We start from the raw sequence: 13668 nt of genomic DNA on the forward strand, positions 1-13668 counted from the left end.
CCATTATGATTTATTACAGGATATTGAATATAGTTCCCTGTGCTATACAGTAGGACCTTGCTATTTATCCAAAGCATTTTTAAGTGTACAGTTCAGTGGCGTTAAGTACATTCACATGGTTGTGCAACCCCGTCATCATTTTGTACCTGTACAGCCTTCAGAATCCAGTCTTGCTTCTAATTTTGCCCCCTTTAAGGAAAGAAATAGAAATTGAATACCTGTGTTGACTTATTTTCACCATGCATCAGAGAAAAATGGAAAAAATGGAAGAGGCTTTCTTTGCCATTTCTTCTGTGCTTTAGGCTACATAGCTGATGAAGATCAAATGCAGATAAAGTTCCAGGGGCAAAGAAGGGCATGTATCTGCTGCACTTGCGCATCCCTGAGGCAGATTATTTCTTGCTCTGGACATCACAGTCTAAGGGATTGTTTTGTGAACCTGGAAAACATAAATGCTCTTAAACTCATTTGGCACTAAAGTGTCTGGCCACCAGAAGCACAAAAAGCCTTTTAGAAGTATAATCTGTAGCTTTATAATGTGCAGAAATGATAATTTCTAAAAATTAAGGTGCAAAACTCTTAGACGGCTGAACTTTGTACCGGTGCACACGGCGTAAAGGAGTCTGACCAGCCTCGGCTCTGCTCACGGCTGCTGACATCACCTGGTCCGTCTTCGTGTCCGCGCTGCGTCTTGAACCTTCTTGGTGGGTAAGTGCATCGAAAATGAGGAGCCCGTTGACACAAATGGTTTCAGGTTTGGAGCCTTTGGCAGTGCAGTTTTGTTATCACTAGATGTCAGTGTGGACTTTTCCGACCGCCACCCTCTTTCTGCGGGAGATGTACCAGACAGCACCCTGGGTCCTTCTCCAAGTCCTGGCAAACACAGGGCTATTTTCAGAACTGTAATTTCACCAAATATATTATATACTTACACATTTTAACTTTTCAGAGTTCTTTTAAAACACAGAAACCCTGAACCAAAGGCTGTACTTTTTAATGCTGTAATCTTCTAATCTCTGTGTTTGCATTTGGAAGGCAGCCTACCAGGCTGTTTTGAGGCTAGTAATGGGAAGTCCCAGCTGTGTTCCACTTAGGGTCTTTTTTTTTGGGGTATGCGGGCCTCTCACTGTTGTGGCCTCTCCCGTTGCGGAGCACAGGCTCCGGACGCGCAGGCTCAGCGGCCATGGCTCACGGGCCCAGCCGCTCCGCGGCATGTGGGATCTTCCCGGACCGGGGCACGAACCCGTGTCCCCTGCATCGGCAGGCGGACTCTCAACCACTGCGCCACCAGGGAAGCCCTGATGAGCTTTTTAATAGCCTAATTCCATGTGATAGAAAACTGCTGTTTGTAGTAAACTGTGTGGGAAAATAATAAGGCCTAAATTTCCTTCAGTCATGGACTGTTAACAAGGAAGACAAATAAATTTGCCACACCCAGCATTAATATTTGGTGGCCCTCCAACCTGACTGTGCACAGCACTACCTCAGCTACCCCTTGTGAATCCCCATTTTCAGGACGTCGATCCTAGGAATAGCACTGAGTTGGTTCAGGGTGAAGACACAGGGAGAGCAGGAGACGTGGTTCCTGCACTGAGAAACATTGTGCAAAATGAAATCCAGGGCTCTGAGAAAGCTGTTTATAGCCCCGTGCAAATTCAGTGTGGGATTGGATGCCTAAAGCCAACAGAACTTAACCCCATGCCTTGCTACAACCTAAAGGCTGGTTTTGTTCTGCCTTGTAAAGCTGAATTCATCTCCCACTTCTCAAATTGATCTTTCCTACCTAGTGCTCCCAGGGACCCAAAAGCTTACCTGTCATTCTTGAGTGTCCCTTCTCAGTCATGCACAACATCCAATTGGTCTCCAAGACCTATGGTGGCTCTTCTCTTAATAGCTTTTGAATCTGCCCTACATCAGTCTCTTAACTAGTCTTCCACTTCCCTGTGCTTTCCTCCATCCTATCAAGAAATTCTCCAAAATACTGCTTGAGTTATCCTTCTAAACTGTATATACACTCATACGACTTCCGTGTTTATGAAAGTGGTTCCTTTCTGCCTTCTGGATTGATTCTAACCTCTTAACCCAGCACACCAAGCCAGTTAGACTCTGCCTCAACCTGCTTTTCCAGCCTATTCGCTCACCTCATCGCCTCCTACTCTTCGTTCCAGCTGTAATGAACTGCATGCCGTTCTTCAGATGCTCAAAGCTCTCCCTTGCTTCATGCTCCCTCAGCCTGGAATGCCTGTGGCTGCTTAAGCCAACTCTCTCTCTCAAGATTCAGCTCAGTATCACTTCTGGGAATTCATCTTTGTCCTTCACCCAACCCCCATCCCTGCACTCCGCCCCAGCATGTATTTACCACACTGCACTCTAATCATCTCGTTATTTATATCTATGTCCTCTGACTCTATGCTGTAAGGTTTTTGAAGGCAGGCACCCTGTCTGGCTTAGCTTTGCATTCCCAGTGATAAGCACAGGGCCTGGCAATGACAAATGCGCAGTCACTTTTTGCTTAAGGGATGAAGACATCTCCAGTGCAGGTCCCAAGGTATTCTGCTGTTTCCATGCACCAGGGAATGACCTAGTTCAGGGCTGTGTTCCAAAACCTACACGGTTTAGACCTGTATCCCTAGAGTGCAGCCAGAGCCCAGCTAGTTTCTGGGAAATAGAGGGTGGGGCGAGTTGAACAGTAGCTCTTATTGCTCTGTTTTCTTTCTGGTTGCCAGGGAAAGGTCATCCTGAAGTTATGAGTTGACCACTTCCAACCTGGCCAAACCTGGGGGCATACATCAATCAACAGCAACTCAAAGGGAATTGGCCACCTAAGGTAGGGACTGCCCTGGATGAAAAATGTAGAAGATGGCAAATGGGACACATGCAAACTTAATGCGGTAATGACAGCCTGCTAAGTCAGTAGTGATTCAGGCTGGCTATTGTCACTGCCGTCTCTCGTGATCCACAGCAGTTACTGATGTCTCCTGTGTGCAGACTGTCTCAGAAGCAGGCACTGTAGGGAGTTAAAAATAAAACAGAAACAGAGTTCTGTATTTGGGAGGCTTATGCAATCTAGGTCTAAAATAAGGGGCTTGCTTTTATTGGGGCTTTTGGCTACCTTTCCTGGCAAGGGAGGAAGTGGTAAGGGAGAATGTCTTATAATACCATTTAATCATTCATGTATAACCATAGTGATTTCCGCAAGTGACAGGAAGCAGGGAGGTGGTGCCTATGCACTGGAGGAGGGACCACATGCATTATGTAGCAGAGAGCTATTTTTTCTCCAGGCTGTTCTTCATTTCTGTAGGCAAGGAAATGCCCCTCGGTACTGACCTCATGACACACCTGTCCACTAAATGTTGTGTTTTTTCAACAGTATGCCCCTCATAAAGAGCAGAGATTCCTTTTAAAACATTCTGTATGGAATCTGAGAGTTTTCTTCATAATGGAGGAAAATCATCATGGGTTGTGGTCGTTTTGTATTAAGGGTTTTAAAACAAGGGCTTTTAAAGATTTAAAAAAAAATACTTTCTGCCATCCAAAGTGGATTAATTGAGAAGAGAGCATAATATAAATATTTAAGCTCTTATTAATACTCCATATCATTTTGATAAGCAAGAATTAAGTTATTTTTATTAGTAGTTGCTTACATTGTATCTCGTGCTATTTTTGGAGAGGAAAATGATCCCAGAATCTATGTTTGACATAGCTTAGGGATCTGGCCACTGACTGATTAACATGAAATGCTTTCACAACACATTTAGTCCTGTTCAGGACTCCGAAGACTCCTTAATGAAAGCGTAATTTAATTATCCTATAGAATCAAGGTTTTTTTTTTTTTTTTTTTTAAAGCTTTAGATATATTTCAAATAGCTAGTCCCTGGTCTCTTAATGACAATTCCTTTTCACATTTCATACATATATTTACATGCATACACATTCATCCATCCAATGATGGAAAGATGAGTAGGTTTCTCATCATGTCATATTGTCATCAGGATTAGAGTAGTGATATACATATTAGTAAATTACTACTAAACAATTACTACCAATAAATTCTCAAGTGCCAATATATATTAAAATTACAGGGGACTTCCCTCGTGGGGCAGTGGTTAGGAATCCGCCTGCCAATGCAGAGGACATGGGTTCGAGCCCTGGTCTGGGAAGATCCCACATGCTGTGGAGCAGCTAAGCCCATGCGCCACAACTACTGAGCCTGCGCTCTAGAGCTCAGGAGCCACAGCTACTGAAGCCCGCACGACTAGAGCCCGCGCTGGGCAACAAGAGAAAAGCCACCACAATGAGAAGCCCGCGCGGCGCAACAGAGTAGACCCCGCCTGCCGCAACTAGAGAAAGCCTGCGCGCAGCAATGAAGACCCAGTGCAGCCAACAATAAATAAACAAATTAATTAATTTATTAAAAAAATTATACAAATTGGTAAAATCAGTCCCAGTCAGTGTCAGTATATATTAAACTGCACAATATCACAACCTGCTAGAGGTAATATGCAAATTATTACAACCTGCTAGGGATAATAACATTGAGATTAAAATGTGTGTATCTATTAACAAATTTCAAAGTAAAGAGAGACTGAATCTTTTGAGACTCACAACTACTCTGTGAGACTGGTATCATGATTATCTGCATTTTACAGAGAAAACAGGTTTAACCAGTTTAAGTGGCTTGTCCTAAACCCCACAGCAGTGCTAGGCAGAGCCAGGGGCTTACCTACTTCATGGTGTGTGCTTATAATCCTGTCATGATGGCTCCATCCTTTGGAAGACAGGTATGATTGATTAAAGAATCAATGAGAGTAAAGGGAAGGAAGTATTTGGCTTACTCATGACAGAAAAATAAAAGTGTGTTAAAGGTATTATCTAAATTTTTGATGTTCTTTGAAAAATTACCCAACAGTGCGATTCCTAAATATTCCTCTAAACTGACTTCAGTTTGTTTTTTTTTTGTGGTACGCGGGCCTCTCACTGTTGTGGCCTCTCCCGTTGCGGAGCACAAGCTCCGGACGTGCAGGCTCAGTGGCCATGGCTCACAGGCCCAGCCGCTCCGCGGCATATGGGATCTTCCCGGCCCGGGGCACGAACCCGTGTCCCCTGCATCGGCAGGCGGACTCTCAACCACTGCGCCACCAGGGAAGCCCCTGACTTCAGTTTTTTTAAGATCTAAATTTCTAATCACCACTAAAATCTTTTGTAGGGTGGATTAAGATAAATTTTAATGTTTAGATGCCTCATTTATTTCTTTAAAAATGAAATATAAGAATAGGAAAAAAGCCTACATAAAGATAGATAATTATACATACAGTCCTATGGTTTGGTAAGGAGACTAGGTAGTATATAATACCCCTCCCCCCAAAAAAGAAGGCAAAACCATGGCCATCTTTTAAATACTATAATGAAAGGAAAGTGGGATGGCAGAGACTTTAGCAGACAGTGTAGGGCTGGTGCTGACTGCAGGACAGCATGGTTGGGAGGCTGTGGGCCTAACTGAGCAGATTAAGGGGTGTGACAGGTCTTCTGCCCAGTGCAGATCTGCTGTCCTACGTGTCAAAGGCCTGATCCATCACAGCTTTAAAAGAGTGGGCAACAGAGGAAAGATAAGCACAAAAAAGAGTAAGTGCCAAAGGGAAGAGACTCACTCCAATTGCAATCCAACTAGATAACAGCAAAATGATTGGTCAGGTATTTTTATTGAGGATCCCACAACTAGCTTATCTGTTCCAGTGTGGGTTTCCGGTCACCAAATTTGTCAACATGAAGTGCTTTAACAATACAAACTAATTGTGAACCCCAAAAGTCTGTGGTCAAATATCATCATTTAACCCTGTCAGGAGGAAGAAAAACAAAGCATAAAAAAGCTTCAAATACTAGAAATTTTAAAGAGCTGGGGCTCTGGTCTCTTGAAGAGTCACTGAGCCATTAAAACAACAGTTCTGATTATGTACAGGAGAGTGTCATTTAGACCAGTACTTCTCCAAAGACGGTCAGACGTCTTGTGGCATCAGCATCCCTGGGCTGCTTGTTAGAATGCACATTCTCAAGGTCCAACCCTGATCTAAGGAAGGAGGATCACTGAGGGTAGGGCCCAGCAGTCTGTTTTAACAAGGTCTCCAGTTGATTCTTTCATGCACTAAAGTTTGCAAAGCACTGATTTAGACCATCGTCTGTCAAACTGCAGATTACAACCCATTAGGGGGTTATGAAGTCAGCTCAGCAGGCAGTAACCAGCATTTTACAAACAAAAGTGAAATGGAATAGACTAGAAACTGGAGTGCATCCCACGTAGCATGGGTATGATCTCATAAAACTTTGTTCAGTTCTATACATGTATACTGATTTGGATGAAGCAGCACTTTTAATTTTTGAAGAACTGGTAGGGTAGAATAAAGAAGCTACACATTTTAAATGAAGTCAGAACTGTCTGGCTGACAATAAAACACAGTGACAGCTTAATGTGGATTCCTGTTTGGAGAGAGACAGAGGAGAGAGGAAAGAGGGCCAAGGAAAGAACATAGCAGGCCAGTTTCATAACTCCAGAATCCTCAAGGTGAAAGAAACAAAAAGTCCCACCCAGAGAGGAAATAGAAGGGGCATCTACCACAGGGGAAATGTCAAGGAAGATAAGGTCATGTGTGACCCTCAGGAAACAATCACTGAAGCTGGAATATTCATTCACTCCTTTATTCATTCATTCATTCACTCCTTCAATCATTCATTCATTCATTCACAGATCACTTATTTATTGTACCATCATAGGTCCCAGGCACTGTGTTAGATGCTGGGCGTACAGATGTGAGGCCTATCATGGACAGTGTTGTTTAATGACAGACAGAAGATCAATAATAATAATACAATTGTGCTGTGAAGATCAGTGCTGTGAAGGGATTATTAACACAGCACTGAGTGGGAATACTGAAGTTAGCCTGTGACGATGGGGTTAAGAGTGAGGTGACAGGGGAGATCCATATGGAGAGGGAATTTAGTCAAGATGATGACCACATCTTTTTTTTTTTTTTAAAAATCTTTTTGAATTAGTGTTTTTATTTTCTTTGGATAACCACATTTTAACATGATGTTCTGTTTTGAAACTAATCAGCTGTGGTAGATGGTGTTTCTAGATACACAATTTAAAGCAGAAGGAATTTAGCTGATCCACACAGACACAAAAAATGTTTCTTTACGACATTTTGATGGCTTAATAACAGGAACTGACACTTGAAATTTTTCATGTAACTTTGTTTATTGTAAAATGTTTTACTAAAGTTTCACATTTAGCTTAGATATTTGATAGCCAGACAATTGTTCGTGTGTGTGGCAAAGACATGCTTGCTATGTGCTTGCCAAAATTTTTTCCTTCTCTTCCTGGGCACACACACAAAACCACATTTTCTGACCCCTTTGCAGGTAGGTTAGCCTATGTGACCAATTTCTGCCAACATGGATAGTGGGCAGAGGAATGTACACCCTTCCAGGCTTGGCCAAAACTTCTTCCAATATCTGCCCTTTTTCTTTGGCCAGCCAGGTGCACAGGATCTAGTGATGGACTCTGTGAGGGGCCCAGGGGCCTGCTTAGCACTAGATAAGAGCCTGGGTCCCTGAGTCACCCCTTGGAGAAGAGACACCCAGGATTGCCACTTAAGTGGGGAACTGTTTGGAGGGAGATGAGAGGGTGTACCAAGTGAACTTGTAACGTGCTTTCATTCCATCAAGACCCTGAGGTTGAGGGGCTTGTTTCCACTGCGTGGCTTAGCCTGCCCTGACTAAGATGCCGTCCCTGGCACTGAGGAACACAAAGCATATATCTATGAGCTGAATGAATGATCATTACAACTCCAATTTTTATCCTCTGAATCCAATGTTCAGCCTGTAAATGGCCTTCTCACTACTCACTTATTCAACAAATACTTACCTAGAGGTTACTGCGTGCCAAGCACTGCAACAGTGAGCCAAGAAAACCACACTTTCCATGCCCTCATGGAACTTACAGTCTTGTGAGGAACGGACATCAATAATCAAACAAATGTAAAATTCCAACTGTTGTGAGTGGTGTGAATGCTGGAAACCTGGCACTAAAAGGGGATTTTTTTCCTAGGTAGGAATAAATGAATAAATGTGGAGTGCTTTTCAGGTGTAATTAATGTCTGGGTAAAAATCACTTAAAAATATAGGTTTGGATGTGATGAAGCAAAGTATAACTAAATCTGGATATGAGTAAGAGTCACAGAGTTAAATCTTTCCATTGAATAGTTTTAACTAATAAATGGGGTTTGTTCCATATTATAGTTACCTAAACTTTTAAAATGCATAATGTATAAATGATGTATAAAATTTTATACATGATAAAGTATATAATGATGAGTATGAAACTCTTTATCAGTTGTTAGCTCCTCAGAGACTTGCAAAAGTCTTTTACTCCTTTTTAAAAATCATAGTTTATTACTTTTCTCTATTAACAGTAAGTTCTTGCCATATTGGTGACAAATTCCTGCTGAACCACAGTTCTGCACCCAAGGCCTCATTCAATAAAAGTTAAATCGGATCAAATCACTAGATGCCTTCTTAAATGAGAGCTTGTCATTCTGGTAACACTTTGGCGTTTCAAACTTTTCTTTGCTTACCAAGTAAACGTTGGTTTCAGTAAGCTCATACCCAAGATGAAAGAATATTAGATTTGAATTGAGTAGCTTTGTGTGTGTGTGTGTGTATACATATATATACATACACACACAATACATCAATATCTATACATATATCCTTCACTTCTGTTTAAAAACTTGATTCTCATACCTCAAAGAGTGATAAAAATAATTACAAAGCTTGATAAAAATGATTACATAAATGACTCATTACAAATATGGAAAAACGACAAAGTATTTACGTCTGCATTTTGTACAAAAAACACCAGTTGCAATTATTTTCATATAGAGGACACTTTTAGGCATTTTAAAAATGGGAGGGTCAGAGCAGGCTGTCCACTGGGTATCCAGACCATGCTTTGCTACCAAGACACCACATTACAGTTACGAATGGAGTGAGAATTTTATTAATTGCCATTTTAGAGAAATTACAGGATTTTAAAACAGCAGGTACCCTCGAGATTTGATACCAAAATCCCAGGTAAGGAAACTAAAGTTCAAAAAGGTAAAATAATTTGCTTATTACACGTAACTTAGTTTTGGTCCCAGACCTAGACCTCAGGCCTCCTGAATCGGGTGCTTTCTCTGCACCACAGTTTTTGCCCTACAACTGAAGATCAGGCTGGATTATCCTTAGTTCTATCAACTCTGTGCTTTCTCCACACTCAGAGTGTTTAAATGGGATAGATCTAATTCAGATCAAGTTGGCTTCTGCCTCCTCGGTTCTTCTGTTTTCAGTCTTTTATCATCAGTATTGGTGAGCTTCTATTTAAACGACACACTCGGAGTAACACCAAGGAGGAAGTTGACACCCACCCAAACTAAATGACTCGGGACACAGGACCGAGCCACTCCCAGCCCCAGCTGGAAAAAGGTGAAGTAGACCCATGGTCGAGTCCGGCGTCCGAGGGCCACGTGCGGCAGGAGGGGCCGCCTTCTGGTTGGCGCTCCGAGGGGCTCGGTCCCTCCAATCGGCGTAGGTCCTGCGCTGGAGAGGGGGCGCGCGCCCTGCATGAGAGGGCGGGGCCAGCGACCTGTCCATCACCGATTCCGCGGGTGGCAGCACCTACCACACCAAGGCACCTAGGCGAGACAAGGCCGAAGCGGGAAGGCCGCGGCTGGGGGAGGCGGGGCCAGGCTGGCGGGAGCCAATCCGCAGGGCGGCGCCAGGGGGCGGGGTCACCGCGCGCGACCCAAACACTCGGGCCCTGGCGCATCCCGGAGCAGCGCAGCTTCTCCGCCTTCCGGTGAGAGGGCCGCAGAACCTCTTCCCCTCCTGGGCACCCCTACCTTCGTGGCCCACCTCCCCCCCCCGCCCCTCCTTCACCGGGGGAGCGCGGTGACGGTTGCCGGGAAGCACGCGCTGCCCCTCCCTCCCCTCCTGCGTCCTCCCCTCACGCGCCACCCGTTTTTCCTCCTTCTCCGTTAATAACAGCTGGGTGGCTGGGGGAGGAGGGAAGGTGGCCTTGGCTGAGTCTGGGCGGGCGCCTCCCACTCACCCGCGAGCCGCCGTGGGAGCAGGAGGATGGCGGCGGTAGCGGCGGCCGCCCGGGAGGAGGCGGTGCCGAGGCTCCCGGCGCAGAGCGCGGCGGCGGCAGAGAGCGGCAGCGGCCCGTCGCGGCGCACCAGAACCGAAAGCAGCGGCAGCTGCGCAGCCACCTGAGCCGCCCCTCCCGCCGGAGCCAACGAGCGGCGCCCACGGGAGCCGGGACCTCCTTCCTCTCCGCGTCTCCTCGTCTCCCGCGCCCCCTGTCAGGCAGCAGGTCTCGCCTGCCAACCCCGAGAAGAGCGCGCCGGGCGCAGACCGCCCCTCGGGGCGCCGGGCTGCGGCCCTGGACGTGCGGGCTTCTGTCTGCGCCGGCCTCGGCGCCTCGACCCTGCCCTCTCGCTCACGCGCTCGCTCCCCCACTCCCGGCGCCCCGGGCGCTGCGCGCGGGCCCGGCCCGGGACAGGGCGGACATGGGCGCCAAGCAGAGCGGCCCGGCCGCTGCTAACGGCCGCACCCGCGCGTACTCGGGCTCGGATTTACCTTCCAGCAGCAGCGGAGGGGCCAACGGGACCGCGGGCGGCGGGGCGCGAGCTGCGGCCGCCGGGAGGTTTCCGGCTCAGGTGCCCGGCGCGCACCAGCCCAGCGCCTCCGGTGGCGCCGCGGCGGCCTCGGCGGCCCCGCGCAGCCGCTCCCTAGGCGGGGCCGTGGGGACCGTGGCGTCGGGGGCCCGCGCGGCGCAGTCCACCTTCAGCATCCCCAACAGCAGCAGCGGCCCGTACGGCTCCCAGGACTCGGTTCACAGCAGCCCCGAGGACGGCGGCGGCGGCGGCAGGGACCGGCCGGCGGGCGGGGGTCCCGGCGGCCCACGCCTGGTGATCGGCTCCTTACCAGCTCACCTCTCGCCGCACATGTTTGGAGGTATGGCCCCTTCCCTCCTTGGCTTCCGCGGGCGGCACGTGGGCCGTGGCTGCGCTTATTTTTACCCTTCTCCTTTTCTCCTTCAGCTTGGGCGCCGGGGGTTCGCCGCGCTGCCGGGCCGGGTCACCCCTCTTGAGGCAGGGAGCGGGGGGAGAGAGATCGCCTCTTAACCTCTGCAGCGCCGCTGCCGCGCGACCCTTGTGTTTGGTTTGTTTTTTTTTTAACACAGCGTTCACTCTCACCTCTTCGCGGCTCCTTAGTCCAGAAGGACCTTGTTTGCCCCCCGGAGGTGAAGGGAGCAAATATTGTTTTAAAAACAAACCGACACAACAGCCCTGGTGCTTGTGGGTTTTAGTAGCAGGAAGTCAGGAGAAGACCCGTTGCTAAATGTAGTTCTATCTGGTGACTCGAGTGGTGAGCAGTTTTTAAAGGCCAAAAGTCAGAGTCTGAAACGAACAGATGAGTATTTGAAGAAGGGAGTTATCGCCTTTGGAGTGACTGTTAATATTATAAAACTGTAATTCTTATGTCTGTGTAAATAGTCCCACCTATTGCGTACACTTTAATTGGATGAATGTGTTAATGAAAAGTACATTTTTAACCTCAGTAAACTGCTACTTTAGATAATGGTTAATGTGAGTCCTGCTTAATTTGGACAGAGCATTAAAAAATTGAAAACAGTTTCTTAAGGAGATAAACTAATTATCATAACTGCCTACAAGATGCAGTAAAAGCTCTGGGTGCTTTTGAAAAGCCATGTTCACTAGAGTTCAGGAAAAGACACTGAAAAATGGAAGTTTTAGTAGTTAAACGATATGTGTTTATGTAGAAACAGAGGGGTAGGGGTGCCCCTGATCTGAGGAAAACAAATTCTACCTCTTCAATTATGTTTTATGCTTATGAACTTTTTGTCAAAACGGTTAATGATAAATGAATTAAGACACCCTCGCTTCCCAGTTCATGAAAAGAAGTAGAAGTTAACTCTGGTTAGAGATGCAGACTATAGAAGATAAACGTTTCCATATCTTTGCGTTATGCCTCATGATATTACCTACATTCACAGTTGAGCACAGATGAATAGTGAAAACATCATTTCCATTTCTGTACCCCTTTTACTCATGTGCTTATAAATGTGAGAAATTTGAGTAGGTGGTTGGTAAAGTGGAATATTCAACAACGTAATTTATCTGCTCTGTTCTGTACTATCAGCATTCCGCTTAGCATAAATTAAAAATGGGAATGACATGTCTAGTTTTTTCCATCTTCTTAATACTGGTTTGTATATTCAAAATATAGAGCAATTCTTTAGTCACCTTACTTTAATTACTTGTTATTAAAGTGATTTCTGCCATGTAAGTAAAAATACTGACTTTTCCTAAGATTGGCCCTTAAAAAGAACTTTTGTTTTTGAGAAAAAGAATTAGTGCTGACCATACTGTGATTTGTGATTCGTAATTAACACAGCTGAAGGTACTGTAGTCACCACATCGAAGAATAACAAAAGACAGTTTCTTGAGAATGGAAGATTAGTGCAAGAATAAAGGCTAATAAGCTGTTTTTTTAAAAATGATTATCTTTTTAAGATTAAAATTTGCATTTAGCAGTTATGTATATTTAGAAGCTTGCTAAAGAAGGGGGAATAGGAAAAGGTTTGTTAAATCAGTAGTTTTTATTTCTTTGGTATACTGATGGAGTGTCTTAATTCAGTTTTTTTTATAGGGCTGATAATTGCTTTTAACAAAGAGTATATTTGTATGGGTTTATTTTTTGAAATATGTTCCATTCAGAGCAGGGGCAAATAGTTGACACCTGTGCTGTTAATTCATAGTAAAAGAGCAAATGAAGAAGACCTAGTTGCTGAAAGTTGGAGAAGTATAGCGTTTATCTTTTTTCTTATCTAAATTCCTAGATTTGTGCACTTAGTTCTTTTAGTATTTTGGGGGTTAGGATGACTGGGGCCTGGTGGAAGCACAGTGACACTGAGAACTGTGGCAGCCTTTCTTAACCAAGTCTGTAGAGAATGGAGCCCTGATGTCGTAAGGCATCTATTGTATGCAATTAATTAACCTTTTTCTCCTGTGCATTTAGAATGTTTCTAGTTATGTATCTTAGGAAATTTAAGAAGACAGTCATTCAAATAATCTTGTGTTTGGTGATTCAGATGAGGAACCCCAGTTGAGAAAGTTTGGAAGAGGATCACAAATTACTTTTTCTTGTTAAATTATGGCAACAGATCAAAGTGCCAGTACCTTAAATCCTAGTTAAGACCGGAAGATGGAATACACTTAGGTGAAAAAGCATCTTTCCAGCGGCATTTGCTTTAATGAGATTTTTACCTGTATTTCAGTGGATGGGCTCATTAGGGAAACTTAATAGAAGCATGTTTGTCATCATCCTGAGATTTAGGGAACCAGGTGATGAATCTTATTATTTTAAAACCTAGGCTTTATTATAGTCCGTATTGAGTTAATTTTTTAGTATCTATTATAGTGTTAATGTGTTGATTCAGTTACAAATTGTACACATGTTTGGGCATTATAAAGTAACTCCATCTGAAACTTGAGAAAAGGAATGTTTCTAAATTAGTGGAAAGTTATTTCTATAAGTTTATAAAAG

General features: G+C 44.9%; 1 protein-coding gene across 2 annotated transcripts in view; it reads left to right on the forward strand.

Annotated features, from left to right (window-relative positions):
• Positions 1–9898: 9898 nt before the first annotated feature.
• The window catches only part of ZNRF2 (zinc and ring finger 2), a 98224-nt gene continuing 94454 nt past the window's right edge, over positions 9899–13668 (forward strand). Inside the window, exon 1 of one of the 2 annotated variants that reach the window (XM_060108099.1) lies at positions 9899–11052. In XM_060108099.1, coding sequence (XP_059964082.1) covers positions 10605–11052 — 448 coding nt within the window. In that variant the 5' untranslated portion in view covers positions 9899–10604. The remainder of the gene's footprint in view (positions 11053–13668) is intronic. The other variant, XM_060108098.1, reaches the window with a different exon arrangement.

This window comes from Mesoplodon densirostris, chromosome 9 (genome assembly GCF_025265405.1).
Source record: "Mesoplodon densirostris isolate mMesDen1 chromosome 9, mMesDen1 primary haplotype, whole genome shotgun sequence".
Classification (NCBI taxonomy): Eukaryota; Metazoa; Chordata; class Mammalia; order Artiodactyla; family Ziphiidae; genus Mesoplodon; species Mesoplodon densirostris.